At 42.7% G+C, this 20,335-nt stretch overlaps 2 protein-coding genes across 2 annotated transcripts; one reads left to right on the forward strand and one right to left on the reverse strand.

Annotated features, from left to right (window-relative positions):
• Window positions 1-3,308: 3,308 nt before the first annotated feature.
• LOC115469640 (uncharacterized protein C11orf96 homolog) lies at window positions 3,309-3,662 on the reverse strand. Its single transcript, XM_030202433.1, has one exon. The coding sequence runs from the start codon at window positions 3,660-3,662 to the stop codon at window positions 3,309-3,311; it is 354 nt and encodes a 117-aa protein (XP_030058293.1).
• A 5,193-nt stretch (window positions 3,663-8,855) lies between these two features.
• On the forward strand, window positions 8,856-9,982 carry LOC115467966 (uncharacterized protein C11orf96 homolog). The gene has a single exon (XM_030199474.1). It carries the CDS (start codon window positions 9,161-9,163, stop codon window positions 9,554-9,556), a length of 396 nt encoding a protein of 131 aa, XP_030055334.1. The 5' UTR covers window positions 8,856-9,160; the 3' UTR covers window positions 9,557-9,982.
• Window positions 9,983-20,335: the final 10,353 nt, after the last annotated feature.

Genomic DNA, 20,335 nt, shown 5'->3' on the forward strand with positions numbered 1-20,335 from the left:
GGTAATGAAAATGCTGCTCTCCACAATACTGGCACCTTCGCATGCTCAGTTTTCAGCGTGGAGACTGGAGAGAAGCATTTTCCCACCAGCTGAGATATTTTTTTGGTGTGGGGGTGGGGGATAAAACATTTGGTGCCCACCCACTTCTTGCCTAGGCCTACCCAAACTCTGCTGTCTGGCTTTGCCCCTGATCCATACTGCCACCTGTTTTATTTACTTATTTATTTATTGCATTTGTATCCCACATTATCCCACCTTGAGCCTTTAGGTGAGCTGCTTTGGTAGATGGACATAAAATTCTATATCGATGCTGATGATATGCAGCTACTCATACCCACTGAACCAGATCTAGCCACAGTTTGAGTGAACTGTCCTGCAACGGCAGAAGGAAGTAAGTCCATTCTGGCTGATTTGTGGGGAAATGAGGGGGGGGGGGGGGGGGTCCATGTTTTGCTTGAAATCTCTGCAGTGAACTTACTGTCTTTTGCCTATGAAATATTGGGGTTCCTGAAGGGGCTATGCAGAAGTCCAATATAAATTACAGTGGACGTATTTCCTAGATTATTTGAGAGCATAAGAAGACTTGCTTCCTTCTGCCATTGCAGGGCAGTCTGATAGCAACTCGGGAATGGCCAAAACCCAAGTAAAAGAGAGACTCTGTGGGTTTCTATCACAAGTGGACAGGTACCTAGCTTCAAAATACCATTTGGGAAGTATGAACTCCCCCTAAAATTGCACATTAGGAATCTTAAGGTGCTGCTAGACTCATCACTTACTTTGATCCTGCAAATTCAAACAACCTTTAAAACTGTTTCTCTCACCTACTGCAACTGAGAAATCTCCTTTATACATTGAAAAATGAGTCTGACCACAGTTGTCCTTGCCATAATAACGTCATGACTGGGGTGCCCAACTGGCTCCAGATCTGCCCAACAGGTTTGATCCAGTGTAGGTTTTACTCCATTGATGCAGGGACTTGTAGTTCTGATTTTTCCATTGCACTCCCTAAGACAAGCATGACTACAACTCCCTGCATGCAGTAGGGTAAAACATGCACTGGATCAATCCTGTCAGGTGAACCTGGAGCCAGTTGGCAACCTTAGTCACAACTGGATTACTATAATGTCCTGTACTTTGGACAAATCAAAAATACCTTGTATCATCTCCAACTAATTCAAAATGCTTCAGCACGACTGGTAGAGGGCTGCAAGAAGTGTGACATCACACTCTTCCTGAAAAAACTCCACTGGCTTCTAATACATACAGGACCAAATTTAAAACTCTATCATTGCTTTTCAAGGTCCTCAGACAAAATGGCACAAAGAGGCACAGATCCACAGCAAATCATCAAAGAAGTCCACAAACAAATTGTAAAACTGTTGTCTTTTACTGAATTATAAAATCAAATACCCGACATGGCTATGTTTTGAAATATCTTCGGCAGGGGTTAACTATATATTACAAAATATAATCAATTCATGTATTCAACATATGAATATGACTTTATGTGGAGTCCTGTTTGGAGGGTCTCAGACAAAATGGGCCAGAGTGCCTAAAGAAAACGTTAGCCCTCCACAAGGATTGAATCGGGCTATACAAACTGCAGCGGGTCATGTTTATCTACTCCTACCCTAGCTGACCTTATGTGCAACTTTCTTCAAATCAGTCACCTTACTTTCTAATTCTTCCTACTTTATTACCCATCTATATGTTACAACTTTGCCTTACCCTTCACTACCAATTATAATGTTCTATTACGTATTGCGTTGACATTGCAAGTAGTATACCATGTCATACTTTGGATTGTTAGTTGAATAATTTTACTGCTGTAAGCTGCCTATTGCTCATGTTTGATCTATTCTTACTGTACACCACCTTGAGTGAATTCCTTCAAAAAGGCGGTAAATAAATCCTAATAAATAAATAAATAAAAATCAGCATTGTCAATTCTCTTTTATGAGCTTATTGTAAACCACTTAGTTGCCTCTTAAGGATCTAGTTTGCGGTATATCAAATGTACAAATAAAATAATAAAATTAATTCATTTGGTTTACATATAATTTGCCTTCAGTTTAGCCACCCATCTATATCTTGTCCAGTCTATATATCTCAACTGCACTTGCCCCTTTGGCTACCTAATAAAATGTTTCATTGTATTGTACAGACAGTATTAGCATCATATCTATGTTATTTGAATGTTCTAATGTGCACCTATTGTTTCATTGGTATGATGCTGACATATGTATGTTCTTTCATATTGCCTATCATGGTATCATTCATATTCTGCTGACATTTGTCATATTTCTGTGATATGATTGTTTTACAGTGCTGTTATATTTCTGAAATTCTATCATGTTATTCCTATCATTAGCATTCAATTTGCCATCTACAAGATTACCTCATTGACTGTATTTATGTTTGGTCATTTTATTATTGTTATGCTGTTAACAAAATTGTAGGTTTTATGTCAAGCTGCACCTGCTGTACACCATTGTGGGTGAATCTCTTCATAAAAACAGTTAATAAATAACAATCAATTAAGTTATTAAAATATATTTTTATGTTTTATGAAAATAAACTTATTTATTTAAAAAATCCTTTAGATACCCCTTTCTTGGTCAAAAACCAATCAAGGGTGGTGTACAGTAACAGAAAACTAACATACAATGAAATGCATAAATTATACTAAGAAATTACATATTTAGAAAAGGACAAAGACAAATTTTCAACCCCTTCATAAAATGCAGGAGCGAGGATTCTTTTTGTCATATGTTCTGGCACATCATTCCATCCCTCAACTGCTCTACCTCCTATAAACTTTCTTCTCCACAATTCCTTTCTTATAAATATAAATATGATTTGCTCACAGCATCCAGCACTTACATTTTACAAATAGAAAATGGTGCACTCAAAGCATCACAAAATAATATTATTTAAGAAACACCCAGAGTCTCTCTGGAAAATGCTCTGCTCCATACTGGAAATGCCTCTCAGCATCTGGTCCCATAAGATTGATTTCATCTCTTGGAACAGAGTGTAAACCAAAGTCAGACCCTGACCAACCTTCTCTTTCTGTCAGACCAGCTCTCCCAGTCTCTGTTGTCACTGACCGATGACAAATTCCTTCCACAGAGAAAACGAGTTCAGTGTCAGTCCTTAAGTACCTTTGCAGCCATGACCTTGCAAAAATTCGTCTGAATTTTTGCATTTCCAGAAAGCTCTTCAAACTCTGTGAGGTGAAAGATTACATACTTAGTTCTGAAGAACTCTCGTTTTACCATGTGTGGCAGGCTGAGGGTCACTAGAACTCAGATACCAGAATCGGAGTCACTGAAGTCCAGGCTGTTACTCATTTTACAGCTGATGAGTTTCTCTCTTTGCAGGTTTTGGGTGCTTCTCCTCAGATCCTCCAGAGACTGCAGGAAGGATTTCTTGGCTTTCTCCTCCTCTGTGGGGGAAACCCCTTCCTCCTCCACCTCCTGGATCTCATCGAAGGTAACTGAATGGGACTGAAGCCAGGACTCACTGGGTCTCCTCAGCTTTCCTCTGGGTGCCTTGGCTTGGATGGGCCGAGGGAACTCCTCAGTGATATAGATACAGTGAGTTGGGAGCTCCTGGTAGCTACAGCAGGTCCCCAGTACCTCAGTCTGCTTGGTTACCATCATTATCCTTTTTTTCTGCCTGATGGTCTGACAGCAGTAAGGTCCCTTTTCTCAGGAGACACAGAGGCAGAGTTTTGCTGTCACTTACAGCTCAGCTCTTGCTCTGCTCCCTGAGTCCCAGGCTTCTTTCTCCTTGCTGTTGATAGAGAATCTCTGCTCAGTCCTTTTTCTTGAGGATCTGGAAGCTCCGGTAACCTTGTCAGGAGGAAATTGTTAGGATTTGCTGAAAGTTGCCCCTTCCCTATCTTTTGAGAAGGCAAAGAAAATGCAGTGATGCTGAGTCTGGGGTTCCACTGCTGGTTTTCCTCCTTCACTCTGAGCTGCTTCTGTTCCTGTTTCCCTGCATTATATCCTCATCTCCCTCCCACAGTGTAATGACAGCTAATACCATTTAAAGTATGCCATCCGGCTGGGCTGGGCACTGGTGTATCTGAGCCGTACAGAGGGATAAAACCTGCTGAAGGAACCCTGGCATTTTCTTTTCTTATAGGGGAGGGTTCTGGGGAGAATAACGCCTTCTCTGTCTGCCACTAAGCAGCTGTTTTCTATACATTCGAGCTCCACCAAAGTTTCTTTTCACTGTCTTCTGCTAAAGATATTTATTTTATTTATTTACGACATGCTCAAAGTGGTAGATATATTACCTAGCTGCCAGCTGCAGCCCATGACAGATCATAGGACATCCCTGCTTAATAAAAAGGGTGTTTGCAATCTTTTTCCTTTGTATTTCACCTTCCTGGATAGATAAGCTTGCAAGATGCACACATAGCTCCCACTGTGCACCAGTCCTTTCTGGTGTCTAGTCCAGTGGCCTGCCCCCCCCCCCCCCCCACCAAATTGGCTCTGGGGCCCCTGGTTTGGCTGGCAGGGGTCTCCAACCCTCGCCAGCTAAAGCATTTGTCCTGCACTGGTCTCACTTGCCTGGTGGTCCTGTCCAGTTTTCAGTCACTGTGCACGCTCATTCTAATGAAACTGAGCAAGCTTGCGCATGCTCAGTTTAATTAAAATGAATAGAACGGGGCACCAGGCAATGTGAGACCAGAGCGGGACAAATGCTTTAACTGGCAGGGGTTGGGGATCCCCAGCCAAGGTACCTTCGCAGTGGTGGTGGGGGGAGGGTGGCGGAAGCAGCGGCAGGAGGGTGGCGTCAGGGAGGCGGTATTGGCCGTGGGAGGGAGCGGATGTGGCGGCGGGAGGGTGGTGGTGGGGAGGTGGCCAAAATGTGCCCCCTCCACCTTGGGCTCTGGCACCCCCCCCCTCCCGTCGAGGTCTGGCTACGCCCCTTAACCACGAAGCTTGTAATGATCTAAATAGCTTCAATACTATGATGGCTGTTATCTGAACATCCAGTCTCTTAGGTCTGCATGGTCTTTCCAGATGATGCTCCACTACCACCAACCCACTATACTAACCTGTTCAATCTTGTAGTCTGCTAGACAGGAAACCAGTGCAAAACCTGACAGAAAAAAAATCTGTGCCCCTAACCCAGAGAGAGAATAGTGAAAGGCGTTCATAAAGTTCATCCCAGAGAGGCTCAGGGGGTCCCAGTCCTGCAAAGTGACTCACCACCCAGTGACAGGGCACTTCAACAGCCCATGCCAGTGAAGGTCAAGGGGTCTCAGTTCTGCAGAGTGACCCCACACCTGTAGACAGTGTCAGAGAGTGCCTTTTACATAGCCGTGCTAGCGATTCCTGTGTGGTAAATGAGAGGAAGCCCATTCAATTCCTTTGGGCTTCTTCTCATTTGCCGTACGGGAATCGCTAGCATGGCATTGTAAAAGAAGCCTTAACCGCCTTTGTTTCTGCATTGTTTGATTCCTCTTTTCTTTATCTGAACCCAGGCCCCTACTTTAAGAACATAAGCGTTGCCATGCTGGGACAGACCAGTATCCTGTTTCCAACAGTGGCCAATCCAGGTCACGAGTAACATAGTAGATAATGGCAGACAAAGACCTGGTCCATCCACTCTGCCTAACAAGATAAGCTCATTACATATGGTATGTGATACTTAATATGTATACTTGGTCTTGATTTTTCCTTGCCTTTTTTCAGGGCACAGACCATAGAAATCTGAAGTTAATGCCGAAGCCCCTGAAGAGCTGCACTCCATCCCATCCAAATCTAATCAGCCACAATCAGGGCACAGACCTTAGATGTTTGTCAAGCGCTGGCCTTGTTCTCCAACTTCTCAAGCTGAAGCTGAATCTGTTGAATCATGATCAGATCATAGATCAAAGAAGTCTGCCCAGTACTGGCTTTGCTTCCCAATTACCGGTTTTGCTTCCTGGTCTCCGCTAAGCTTCTTTGGATCCATTCCTTCTAAAGAGGATTCCTTTATGTTCATCCTATTCTTTTTTAAATTCCGTTACCATTTTCATATTCACCACCTCCCGCGGGAGGGCATTCCAGGTATCTACCACCCCCTCCATGAAAACATACTTCCTGACATTATTCCAGAGTCTGACTCCTTTCAACCTCAATTCATGTCCTCTCATTCTAGCACCTTCCCGTCTCTGGAAAAGGTTTGGTTGCGAATTAATACCTTTGAAATATTTGAATATCTGTATCATATCACCCCTGTTTCTCCTTTCCTCCAAGGTATACATGTTCAGGTCAATATGTTTTTCCTCATATGTCCTGCAAATTCCATACCATTTTTGTCGCTTTTCTCTGAACCACTTCAAGTCTTTTTACATCCTTAGTAATATACGGCCTCCAAAACTGAACACAATACTCTAAATGGGACCTCGTCAATGATTTATAGAGGAGCATCAACACCTCCTTTCTTCTTCTGGTTATACCCCTCTCTATGCAGCCTAGCATCCTTCTGGCGATGGCCACCGCCTTGTCACTTAGTTTTGTCACCTTCAGATCCTCGGACACCATCACCCCAAGGTCCCTCTCCTGAGCCAAGCTTACCAATCTCTCCCCTCCTATCCGGTATATCTCTTTTGGATTTCTGTACCCCAAGTGCATCACTCTGCACTTCTTGACATTCAATTTTAACTTTACTACCTTATCACCAGTGTACAACTATACATACTTTTAAACTAATCATTAAAAATATATTTAAAAACATTTTTTGGTGCTCAGTGTAAATAAAGTGCATGCCACTTGAGGTGCAATCATCTGTTATAGCACTGTATAGTAGTCCATCATTTCACCATCCCCCTACCTCCTATCATTGTCCTAAGCCTTCAATTGGCTATCTTCAATATTATTAATGTTTTTTTATGTACCAGTTGGCATATACTATATAGATAAAATTACTCAGCTGTTCCCCTGATACAATAAATATAGTCCAAAAAAATTGTTTTTCTTTAAAGAATCACTTAGCTTGGAAATCCGTTGGGGGTGGTATGTGCTGACATACAATTCTGGTGATCATGCCCTCTTGTGGATCTGTGGTTCAAAAACACAATCCGTCTGCTTTTCTCCCTGTACTCATTCTCGACGTGGTGCCACGTTTCACCATCCAATGGCACCACGTCGAGAATGAGAATGAGTACAGGGAGAAAAGCAGACGGATTGTGTTTTTGAACCACAGATCCAATGGCGTCTTCAGGAGAACGACAATTTGGAAAGACCTCTCTTCAGTCTCCACTCTACTGCTTAAGGATGCCAAGGGCTAGATTCTATAAATAGCACCAAAAATTTGATGCAAATAAAATTTGGCATTCAACGCTAATCTATAAAGGGTGCTTTGGGATGAGCACTCTGTGTGCCGAATTCAGCGCTCAACTTTGGGCATGAGGACTTAATATCAGCTGAAACCTGGAGTAAAGCCTAGTGTGCAAATTGGACATAGATCCCCATTATCCTGTAATATCATGCACGTCTTTTGTGAATGCCCTGACCTGCCCACACCAGGGGCATAGCCAGACCTCATGGTGGGAGGGGGCCAGAGCCCGAGGTTGGGGGCACATTTTGAATGCCGCCTCCCCACCCCCTCTCCTCGTCTCCTTGCCCCCCCCCACTGCCTCACCTCGCCTCAATTTAGCCGGCCACTGTCTGATTAAATCATTTGGTCAGGGCTAGCTGCTAATATTAAGCAGCACTGAACCAGCTAACTGCTGCTGAATATTGCGGTTAGTGCCAAACTCAAAGCCAGCTATGTTGGGGGCATTCCAGGGGCAGAGCATGGGCGAAGTTTGACTATTTCATTTGGGGGGGGGGCAAAGGATGGGGTGGGGCTAACTGATGATGTATTTCCTGTTTCTGCGGGGGCAGTACACTGAGAAGGAAGGGAAAGGCTGATGATCCCACTGTGTTTTCCATGCCATCGCTGCGACTTAAAATAAAAGGTTTAAACGCAGGGCGGCAGGAATGGAGAGGAGGGCTGTCGGGGAGCTGAGGGGGGTAAGAAAGGACCGAGAGCTGCCTGCAGCCAGGTTGCACCAGCCCTGCGTTTGGGAGGCCAATGCCCCACTCGCCCCCCCAAACTACGCCCATGGGACAGAGTCAACACCTGGCTGCTTAAGTACTGATATTTAGCTCTTAAGCAGCCAGGTTTACTGCATAAATGGGACTGCATAAAAGTATGTGGCAATCTACGGCCACTTAAGTGATGAAAATTGACTTAAGTGGCTAGGTCTTAACCAGCTAAAAAATAACCCGACATTCAAAGCTGAAACCTGCACAAATCCCATCTTTGTATATCCAAGAATAACTCCATCCACAGTGAGCAAAATGCTTTCCACTGCTGGCTGCGGCTGAATATAGGAACCCTTAATGTGTTGTCAGTTAAGCAATGGAAGGGCCGAGGAGCACCATTATTGGGTTGTGCATAGGACATCATTTGGACTTAATCTGACCCTGTCCTGTCTCCCACAGTAACCTGTTCAAATCACAAATAGGCAACAGGATTTGAGGAGTCGATCCATTGATAAGCAGCACCTTTGACAAGCTTACAGGGCTGATAATGGCTACTGCAAAATGGAACAGATTTAATTTTCCCTGGGACCCTCTCAATGACTTGTGCTAGGGTTTCCTTCCACAGGTTTTATTCCTCTATATCCTACGCATAGCTCAGATACGTCAGTGCCCAGCCCAGCCGGAAGACGTTGCTATAAATGGTATAGTTGTGATTTAGCTGGCAGCCTGTGGGAGGGAGATGTGGATATAAAGCAAAGGAGCAGCAGTGAAGGAAACAGATGAAGCAGTAGCTCTGAGAGAGGGGAGAAACTGCGACAGAGCTGCAGGTTCAGCACATGCACAATCTGCTCTTTTTGGGCTGCCTGGAAGGAACAGCTTTCAGCAAAGTCCTTTGAGAGAGAAGCAGCAGAGCTGGGAGCAGAGAAAATCCTTCTAGATTATCAGGGAAAAGGCGGAGCACAGATTCTCAACAAGAGGCTGGGACAGAGGGACCAGAACCTGCCACATTGGAAGAGCTGAGCTGTAAGTGACTGCAAAACTCTGTCTCTGTGTCCCCTGAGAAAAAGGGAATTTACTGCTGTCAGACCCAAATCTCTCCAAACATCAAGCAGAAAAGAAGGGGTATGATGGTAACCAAGCAGGCTGAGGTACTGGGGACCTGTTGCAGCCACCAGGAGCTGCCAACTCACGGTGTCTACATCACTGAGGAATTCCCTCGGCCCATCCAAGCCAAGGCACCCAGAGGCAAGCTGAGGAGACCCAGTGAGTCCTGGCTTCAGCCTCATTCAGTCACCTTTGATGAGATCCAGGAGGTGGAGGAGGAAGGGGTTTCCCCCACAGAGGAGGAGAAAGCCAAGAAATCCTTCCTGCAGTCTCTAGAGGGTCTGAGGAGAAGCACCCAAAACCTGCACCTGCAAAGAGAGAAATTCATCAGCTGTAAAACGAGTCACAGTCTGGACTCCAGTGACTCTGATTCTGCTCTAGTGACCCTCGGTCTGTCACACAGAGAAAGGCAATAGCCCTTCAGGATCAAGTATGCAACCTTTCACCTCTAACCTTAGAGGAGAGAAGATCTTTCTGCAAATGATAGATTTCAGAAGAGGAATCAGGCCTCTGGCTCAAAAGGTGATGAAAGACGAACACTGGACTGAAGTCGCTGTTTCAGAGAGGAGCTGGTCAGCGGTTACTGACAACAGGGTCGGAGAGTCTGCTCCAAAAGAGAGAAAAGTCCAGCCTTGGTCTATCCTAAAGGGTTAATGTAGTCTGAAGGGGCCAGATCCTGAGAAACCTTTACAACAGGGAGCAAAACGTTTCCCAGGGAGAGACTCTGGGTGTTTCTTAGATATCACTGTGTGACGCTTTCAGTACACAATGTTCTCTTTGTGTGATGAAGTGTAAGAGCATTGGATATATAATGAGACATTAACTTTATTTACAATTTTACTATCGATCAAATACAAAGTTTGGACTGATTTTGAACATACATTGCTTTTATTTAACATATTTATGGATGAATATATGATTTATCTTTACAAAATTATAAATAAATACATATAAACATTTATTGACTAATGTTTTCCTTTTCCTTTTTGGAGGGGTGGGGTGGGGGGGCTTTAGTAATTGCTTCATGCTCAATCAGAGCCAGCTTCTGTTGGGCTATGGCATTATGAAGCTACACAGATATTTCTTGAATGTTCTATCCCCCCCCCCAACTCAGCCCGTCATAGCATAAACCAGGGTTCCCTCTACAACTTAGCCATTGAAAAAGAATTTTATAATGTCACTGACTGCCTTTAGTTGATTAAGGAATGTAAAGACACAATAATGTAGTATATTATGCCACTGTTTCATTTGTAATTTATTATGTTTTATTTTACATTGGTGTGTGCGTGTCTTATTTGAATTTAATGGCTTTGTATTGTTTTATGAATGTAGCGTTGTGCTCTTCTTTGTGAAAGGTGGAATATAGAGATGTAAATAATAAATAACCTCATAACATACTGACTGTATAAAAGTACACACCGTGACATGATGGTGTATAATTTGCTGGTGAGCATGTGCAGAGACAGATTTTGGGTGGAATGTGGGCGGACTTAGCATATACATATGTAGATTACAAAGTACCCAAATCTAAATATGAATGTAAAGGGCACACCTTCATTTACAGCAGCTCATAAGAGGTATATGTGATTGCACTTATATTCAACACATATTCTCTGCCACATACCCTAGTATTTTGTGGACAAGTAGATGCCTTATCAAATAGCACCTACATATGTACATCTGTGGGTGTCTGCCCATGGCATCCTATTAAAAATTACTCTCTGGATGTTGATCAATAGAAATAAAACAAAATAAAACATGGAAAAGAAAATAAGATGATACCTTTTTTATTGGACTTAACTTAATATATTTCTTGATTAGCTTTCGAAGGCTGCCCTTCAAGAAATATATTAAGTTATGTCCAATAAAAAAGGTATCATCTTATTTTCTTTTCCATGTTTTATTTTGTTTGTTTTTTTCTATTGATTACCTTTAAAACTGGACTAACACGGCTACCACACCTCTCTACTCTCTGGATGTTAAAAGTGAAAAATAACGGAGACTCTCTTCCCAGCATCCCTTGCCTCAGCCATCCTGCGGACCAAAACCTTGGGCCAGAAATTAAATCCAGTCCCAAAGAATTTTTTTCTGATGTCACTGAATTTTGAAAACTATATTGGCAGAGTTTAACAGGTGTGTGTGTGTATGTGTTTGTCAGTTTGTAGTAGAGGGGGAAGGGATTGGGGTGTTTGTTGAAAGAACTAATAAATGGCCTGTGTGCTTATAATACAAAATGGCAACTTAGGGCCCTTTTTACAAAGTCATGTTAGCGTTTTTAGCATGCACTAAAAATAAGCATGTGCTAAACGTTAGAGATGCCTGGATATTCCTATGGGTGTCTCTAGAATTTAGCATGCACTAAAAATGCTAGCACACCTTTGTAAAAGATCCCCTCCCCCCTGTTTACAATTCCGCTGGGCAATGCTGACACAGCCCATTCAAAGTGAATGGGCTCTGTCAGCATTAGTGCACTAGTAGCTGCTACTGTGGCATTGTGAACGGGGGGGGGGGGGGGGGGGGAGATAGTTTAGGATTAATTTAATAGCCTGCAATCTAACAGGGATGTGGACAGGACATTAGTTCCCTAGATATGGCCCTCTTATGCTGCTGATTGTTCAGAGCAGTAAATATTTTTTGCTGTTATATAAAAGGAAACATAAGGAAACATCAATTAGAAAGGGATCCATTTTGATTTACAATCTTCATTTTTTTAAAAATTAGATATTTATTGTTAGCTAATGCCCCAAATGAAAGGTAAAGCAATTACTTTGCCCATGACAGTAATTGCCCATGAATCCCTTCTGCTGTGAACACTTATTTAATGAGATTCTGCCAGTGATGTCTCTTATGATATAAGAACTATCATCTTGCACTGACTGGGAATCTGGAGTATTCTGTAAGGGACCCTTTTACTAAAGTGCGGCAAGCCCACTGCGGACTTGCTGCGTGATGATCTGGCACTACTGCCGGGCTACCACAGGAGCCCAGTGGCAATGCCTGCCCCCACTGCATGCCATTTCTGGTGCACTGGAAATTTTTTGGGGGGAGAGGTTAGTGCTGGGTTAACATGGGAGCCCTTACTGCCTCCTAAATAGATGGTGGTAAGGGATGTCCTGGGAAATGGCCATGTGGCAAGTGGTTAACTTACTGCATGGCCATTTCCTTTTTTAAAAAAAAGGCCTTTTACCCACTGCTGTAAAAGGGGGCCTTGTTGTCTTTCATTTCTTTGGACAGTCTACTGACTGTTGCAAATTATAAATAGCTTTAATCAAACAAACAAAACAAATATCCATTCTAAGAAAGGACGTTTTGGTAGCTCATAAGCTGGAAGAAAGGAGGGAGAGAGGGGATATGATAGAGACATTTAAATATTTCCTGCCATTAATGTACAGGAGGGAGTCTATCAATTGAAAGAAAACTCCAGAATGAGAGGACATAGGATGAAGTTAAAAGGTTATAGGCTTAGGAGTAATCTAAGGAAATACTTTTTTACAGAAAGGGTGGTGGATACATGGAACAACCTCCCAGTGGAGGTGGAGGAGATAAAGACTTTATCTGAATTTAAGAAAGGGTGGGACAAGTATATGGGATCTCTTATGGAGAGGAGGAGATAGTGGATGGGCAGACTAGATATGCCATTTGGCCTTTATCTGCCATCATGGTTTCTATACAGGACAACTCAGTACAGGAAGGAGTAGGAGGATGTGAAAATGGATACTCCTGTGTCCTGTATACCACAACCACTTCAGCTTTCATCAGTCCATGACCCAAACACAAAATGACACAGGAATGACAGATTTACAGACCGACTGAACAGACACTCATGACACACATGTCATGCACATGGAAGCTCCTGCAGTCAAGAGGATAAATGATTTTGTTTCAAAGGTCTTTCCTATAAGTTCATTTTTATATTTTATATACTTCTAGTGTATGGTGATATACTGTAAGTTAAGGTGTGTGGTGTAAATGAGAAATGTGAGTGAAATATGCACATTAACTTGCATGGTAGCAGTGCTTAATAGTGCCCTAAGAAGTCATCGTAAAGGACTATGCAAGAACCACTGAAGTATGATATGGGAAGGGAGATGTGAAACAAAATAAGGGGATGCATAATATTATGAACACACCTTTTTTTCCAGAAATAAAAAAAACAAGGTTAAAAAAACCAGAAATACTATAGACTTAGGAATATGACTAAATGATAAGTAGTAGGAGTAGTAAAAGGAATGGCCAGAAAACCCAGGGATTTGCCTGTCCTTTTTTCACTGGTTTTCAGCACCATGGCTTTTGGACAGCTCCTGTGACAGACAGACTAGGCCACAACATTGGCTTTTCACGGTTTTTTTAAGTAGAGGAGTGTGGTAGCCGTGTTAGTCCACTGTTAAGGTTATCAATAGAAATCAAACAAAATAAAACATGGAAAAGAAAATAAGATGATACCTTTTTTATTGGACATAACTTAATACATTTCTTGATTAGCTTTCGAAGGTTGCCCTTCTTCGTCAGATCGGAAATAAGCAAATGTGCTAGCTGACAGTGTATATAAGTGAAAACATTCAAGCATTACTATGACAGTCTGACAGGGTGGGAGGATGGGGGTGGGTCGGAGGTATGCATGAGGACATCAAAGCATATCATTGATATTCTAACAGGATGGGTGTGGATAGGTGAGGGGTGGGGTGATCAACAGAGACATACAGCTTTATGGTTTATAATGGGCTAGGAACCCCAGATCCTTGTTAAGTCCTTTCTGTTGGGTGTTAAAATATTCAATCATTCTGACTTCAAAGGTCTTACGTTCTTGTATGGTTTTAAAGTTACCTTTCAGTATTCTCACTGTGAAATCACTGAACTTCACAGAACTGGTACAGTGTCCTGGTTCTGTGAAGTGCTGTCCCACCGGGGTGGGGGCCCTACTGGCTGTATTGTTCATGTGATGTCTATGTAAATTAATGTCTATGTAAATTGAATCTTGTCTTTTTTTGAAAGCCAGGTTAAAAGTGCAATAGGGGCAAGAATTAAGGAAGATCTTACCACTCCTTCAGAAACTGGACCACAGTAAGGTGCTGCTACTTGATGGTCTGTATACAGTACTATACAGGCTATTATGTTGATATTGCATATCCAAATTACTCCTTTGAAAGCAAGGAAGAAATCAAACTTAAAATTAAAAAAAAGAACATCAACAAGAGAAACCAAGAATACAATTAGCCAATCTCTTGTTTATAAAACACAAGATTAGCAAAGTCCTCACTAAAAATTAAGGAAACAATCTCACCTAATATATGCAGTCTTCTAAGCATAATGCATTTGTATTCTGCGAGCTATTAATAGCAGAAGTACTACACTTTACTACATCATTTTAAATTTATGTTCCATGGTGTTTTCATGATATAATACCCCCCTCTTTAGTCAACTGAACTTGGCAGAGGCACCAAAATAGGAAGAGACCATGTGACAAGGAGCAAGGACTAGGCAAATATATATATTTTAGGTTTTTTTTTTCAAGAAATGTCACTATTTAAAAAAATAAACGATAACAAAAATATGTTCTATCAGAGTTAAACTACAAGAATAAATATAAATTCAACATGCTTAAAGCATCAAAAGGTCTTAAACTTCATCCTTTAAAGAGAAACTTCTGTAATCAAATCTGGAATAAAGTGGCATGGTTGCCATTCTAGCTCACTTGAAAGTATAGAAAGACCTTTATTTCTGTGAAATCAAAGCATCACAGAATGATTTCTAAGAAATACCCAAAGACTCTCTCTCTCCTAACAGTTCTGCTTCATGCAGAAAACGTTTCTCAGGATCTGGCAACAGTCAGGACTTGGTCCAGCTTCCCTTTCTCTTTTGGAAGTGCTCTCCTGATCCTGTTGTCAGTGACTGCTGACAAGTTTCTCTCAGGCAGAAAACAATGAGTACAATGTCAGTCTTTAAGTAGCTTTGTGGCCAGGACTTGCAAAAATTCCTCTTCTATCTCTCATTTCCAGAGATTTTCTCCCCACTGAGGTTACAGACTTGATCCTGAAGGGCTGTCATTCTTCTGTGTGTGTGTTAAGCTGAAGTCACTAGACTTAGAAAGCTAATCAGAGTCACTGGAGTCCAGGCAGCAACTCATGAATTTATCTCTCTGCAGGTGCAGGTTCTGGGTGCTTCTCCTCAGACCCTCCAGGGACTGCAAGAAGGATTTCTTGGCTTTCTCCTCCTCTGTGGAGGAAATCCCTTCCTCATCCACCTCTTGGATCTGTTTGAAGGTGACTGACTGAGAGTGAAGCCAGGACTCACTGGGTCTCCTCAGCTTGCTTCTGGGTGCCTTGGCTTGGATAGGCTAAGGGAACTCCTCAGTGATATAGATACAGGGAGTTGGCACTTCCTGGTAGCTGCAGCAGGTCTCTAATACCTTAGCCTACTTGTTTGCCATCATTTCCCCTCTGTTTTTCTTGATGTTCTGAGAAATATGGGCCTGGTAGCAGTAAGGTCCCTCTTTCTTAGGGGACACAAAGGCAAAGTTTTGCAGTCACTTACAACTCAACACTTCCAGTGTGGCTACTGTGGCAGGCTCTGGTCCCTCTGTCCCAGGCTCCTTCCTCTTTCTTGCTAATTGAGAATCTCGGCTCAGTCCTTTCCTTTGGGGATCTGGAAGTTCTGCTAATCAGGAAGAGATTCTATACTTTCAGGTTTGCTTGTTCTTCCCAGGGCGCCGATGAAAAGCAGATTGTGCGTGTGTTGAGGCTGGCAATCTCTCCAGTTTCTCTCCTTCTCTCTGAGAGCCAGTTCTGCTTCTACTCCCCTTCACTGTTTCCCTGCCTTCTAACTGCATCTTCCACCCACTGATCAACAGTACAGTGACCGCTAATACCATTTAAAGCATGCTTTCTGGCTGGGCTAGGCACTGACGTGTCTGAGGTATAGTGCGTTTTTTCTAGCAAAAAAGGTGCCAGTACTGAAATACTAGGCCACCCTTCAGGAGTGGGGTGATCACTGAGGGACCCACCCCACAATAGCCAGGCCACATGCAAGCAGTCACAGAATCTATGACAAGGCAGAATTGGTGTGTAGAGCCTGAGCTCTTTCATTAAAACTTGGGGTCCATGGGTCAATTTTAGCAGACAATGGAAAAGGTGTCGGTACTCAGCACCCCCAAGTTCCCCCTCAAAAAAAGCCCTGCTGAGGTATATGTAGACAGTGGTGTTTAAGGTAATTCCAGCACATTATTATTGTACTGCACTACCAGCTGTATACAGCATTGTACAGACACAGATAATAGACAATCTCTGCTTCTTGAAACTTACGATCTAATAAAGACTGGGCAAGAAACACTGTCAGAACTTATGGGGTGGGGGTGTGGCTTAGAACAGCAGGTTCTCTAAGAGTCTGTATGAGAAGAAACAGCCTATGAGTGATAAGAAGGCTGAGGGCAGAGACAATAAGTTTAGATTTTAAAAACAGCCTGAAAGAGGTGTGTTTTTATGGCTGAATTTGTATATGGAAAGCCAGGGCACATGGTGCATCTGTTCAATAACATGGGCAGCCATATCCTACCATTAGTCCTGCCATTTCTGCTTCTTACCTATCTCATCTGCTTCAACAAGTGATGGATAGCTTCCCCAGGAGGAATGATCAGCCACACTATTGTATTGATGGTAAAATATTAGGCCACAGCTTTTATTAAATACATCGATATGCTATTTAAATAACTTAGTACCCGAGTCATCTGGTACCTTTCAACTAACCATCAGGTAGGCCCGCCATACTCTCCAGCAAGGCCCTCTGTTACTTTTGCATGGTGACGGGGGGCAGCACCAGCCATGAGGCAAGGTGGCCCTGTCCTGTACCTGCTCAAGCATGAACAGTCCATTGTTATAGGGGGTACACCAGCCCTGCAAACAGGGCACCCCTCTCAATCAATATCATTCTCTAATCCATCGATTTCCTTTCTGGCTTGGGTACCCCTGCTGCTTTGACTGCCGCAGTCCCCAAGTCTGACTGACCTGGGGTGGGTGGGCTGGGATGTCGTCTGTGCCTTGGAAGAGAGAGGGAGCGTGCCTCGTGGTCACTGCATATAAATGCGACTGCTCCCTCCCATCATCACAGGTCAGTGACATGTTGGTCTCCTTGTGGCTCCTGCAATACTCGGGAGCTGCGAGTGTTGTGGGGGGCAGGGCTAGGGGCATGGCGCCATTATCTCCGGCTGCCTGGCACCCTGGCCCATGGTCTCCTCAAAACTCTGTTGGAGGCAGTTGGTGTGATAGGCTGGAAGGTGTGGAGGTCAGATTTAGTGATGATAGACAAGGGTATAAATAAGAGTTGCCTGGCTTCTGAGGAGAAAGGTGGGGGCAATAGGGTGCTGCAAAGTGAATGTTTTAGGAGAAGAATGCAAGCACAGTTTGAGGGGATTTAGCTCAGGCCTTTTTCTGTAATAGCTCAAGGCAAGTTACATTCAGGTACAGTAAATATCTTCCTGTTCCTGAAGGGCTTACAATCTAAGGCCCTGATTCTCAAAGCTACTGTGAGCATAAGCATGTGGTTAACACTGACAGTGCGTGTCTGTTAATGTGCGCCAATGCTCAGAGGGATTGAGTGCGGGTTTTAATGTTTGTGGCAAATTGTACTGACGTATTTAAAATGGATGTTAACAGTGGGCCCAAGATGGCGGTATGAAGTGAGTTGTGAGAGGCAGCTCTACAACCACTAGTCATTCTTCTTCTATTAATTGTGTTTGATTATTGCTATTTATGCTTAAAAGAAAAGGCAAACAGAGTGCTTACCCGGCTGCTCCTGTGGTGCCTTTAAAGGGGCCAATGGATAGCTTCACCATGCTAATGACGGATTCAGGACAAGATGCCGTGCTGCAACTTGGTGTGGCGGGACTCAAACAGACTCAAACATTCAAGACATTGATCTATAATCAAACATCATTAATTAAGGACAATATTTTGCTTCATAGGAAAATTGAGAATTTGGATAACATAATTAGGCAAAAAACATTTCACTTTATAAATTTCCCCACGGTATTATCTGCCTCTCCAGAACAATCTTTCCCTCCGGTATCCAAGACTTACTTTATATCACCATATTCAAAAAAAGATTCAGGTCAAGAGCTGGCCCTTGGGACAGATATCTCACTAGATAGTTTAAGTTTGACTCAAACTTTAGAGGATGAGACATTTAGACCTGAGACTATAATTGTGAACTTTGTCCTTGAACTTGATCTTAAAACTTTTCTTTCGGTATCAAGATATTATGTCCCGTGATTGTAAGTTTAGAGTGTTCCCTGATATGGCAAGACCTAATCAAAATCAACGTCAACAATTTTTGAAATTACGCACTTATATGATACAATTAGGAGGCCTTTTATGGCTTACATTTCTCTGTAAATGTGTTGTTAGATTGAACTTGGTTAAATATGTATTTTATGACCCTGGTCACTTGTCTAGTCTTCTAGATTGTAAGTTAACAAGCTCTCCCTCTTCTCAGGAGGTTATTCCACCTTTACCACCTATTTTAATACTGTAAAAGATATTACTAGTAATGGCTGCTCATTTCTTTTTCTTCAATTGTTTAGGTATAGATGGGACCTGCTTCCTTATTTATGGACTGTTATGATAGAGAAATAGATTTATTTCCCCTTCAGTTATACGCATGTAAATTTTCAATTTTATTTTTATTTTCTCTATTTATTTCTGTATCAAGAGTTATTTCTTGGGATTGTAAATCATAATTACTACAAAAATTAAATGGATGTTAATGAGCTCAGTAAGTATTTCTTAAATATACATTTAAAATCTGCTCCCTTACACACAAGATACTATATGGAGAAGCCCCTGAATACATGCTCAGGCTCATCGATCTGCCACCTAGAAATGCCCTCAGATCTGCAAGGACCTACCTCAATCTACATTATCCCACCTGCAGGAATGTCAAATACAAGACCCTTTATGCTTCGTCCTTCCCTTTCATCAGTCCAAAATCCTGGAATGGTCTGCCAAAACAACTTAAAGAGCTCATCGACCACCAACAGTTCAAGAAGACCTTAAAAACATTCTTATTTGAAGAGGCTTATTCCACTGGCAACTCCACTGTTTAACCTCACTCACTTGTAGATGCTTCACCCCTGACATTTTCCCTGTGTCATCCCATGTTCCTTCCCCTCCTGCCACATTCCGAATTTGTGCCATCTATGTAACCCTAGTAGCGCTCTAGAAATGTTAAGTAGTAGTAGTAGTAGTATCCTCTTGATTTAATGTAAGCCACATTGCTCCTGCTCCTGTGGGAAAATGTGGGGTACAAATGCACCAAAAATAAAATAAATAAATAATTCCTTCACGATGCACAGATGAAAATGCTGCAATGCACAGAAGGAAATGATGACTTCTAATGCCTAAGGGCTTCTTTTACAAAGCCACACTAGTGATTCCTGTGCAGTAAGGGACCCTTTTAAAAGGCACGCTAGCATTTTCAGTGCACGCTGAATGCTAGAGGTGCCCATAGGAATATATGGGCATCTCCAAAGTTTAGCATCTGCTTATTTTTAGCACGCCCTAAAAACACTAGCGTGCCTTTGTAGAAGGGTCCCTAAATGAGAGGAAGCCCATTCAGTTCCTATGGGCTCCCTCTCATTTGCCGCCTGGCTTGATAAAAGAGGCCCTAAAGGTTTTTATCAGGTCAGGGGAAGCAATGAAGGTTTTGAAGAGGAAATATCTTGTCAATTTTTCACATTGAACTGCCCATTTTGTCCTCTTTTACAAGTTTTAAAGACAGACAGGAAGTAACAAACACGTGTGAACAACTCCGAAAGTAAAAGCACACATCTAGAAACATAGAAATATAGAAAAAAGTAGGCAGATAAGAACCATATGGCCTATCCAGTCTGCCCTTCCACGCCATCTACCCTGTCACTCCCTTAGAGATTTTATGCACTTGTCCCAGCTGCACCTGTTCATCTGTGCCTAAATATTGCAAAAAATGGCCACACAGCAAGTGTTACCCTTACCATACTGTCATTTCCATTCGTTTTTTAAAAAGTCCTTTTACCAGCAGCAGTAAAAGGAAGCCTCGGCGCTCGGCAAACCTGCATTCCCAGGGTGAACTGACTTCAAATAATGCTCTATACCCAGAGATGAACTTAGCAGAAGTGTAGCCAGGTTGATGGCGCAGGGGGAGCGAGAGCGGACTTCCGCCAACACTGG

Source organism: Microcaecilia unicolor, chromosome 4 (genome assembly GCF_901765095.1).
Source record: "Microcaecilia unicolor chromosome 4, aMicUni1.1, whole genome shotgun sequence".
Taxonomy (NCBI): Eukaryota; Metazoa; Chordata; class Amphibia; order Gymnophiona; family Siphonopidae; genus Microcaecilia; species Microcaecilia unicolor.

Coding starts and splice junctions, on each gene's coding strand:
- LOC115469640 (XM_030202433.1), bottom strand. CDS start 3,662: ATGGTAACCAAGCAGACTGAGGTACTGGGGACCTGCTGTAGCTACCAG.
- LOC115467966 (XM_030199474.1), top strand. CDS start 9,161: ATGATGGTAACCAAGCAGGCTGAGGTACTGGGGACCTGTTGCAGCCAC.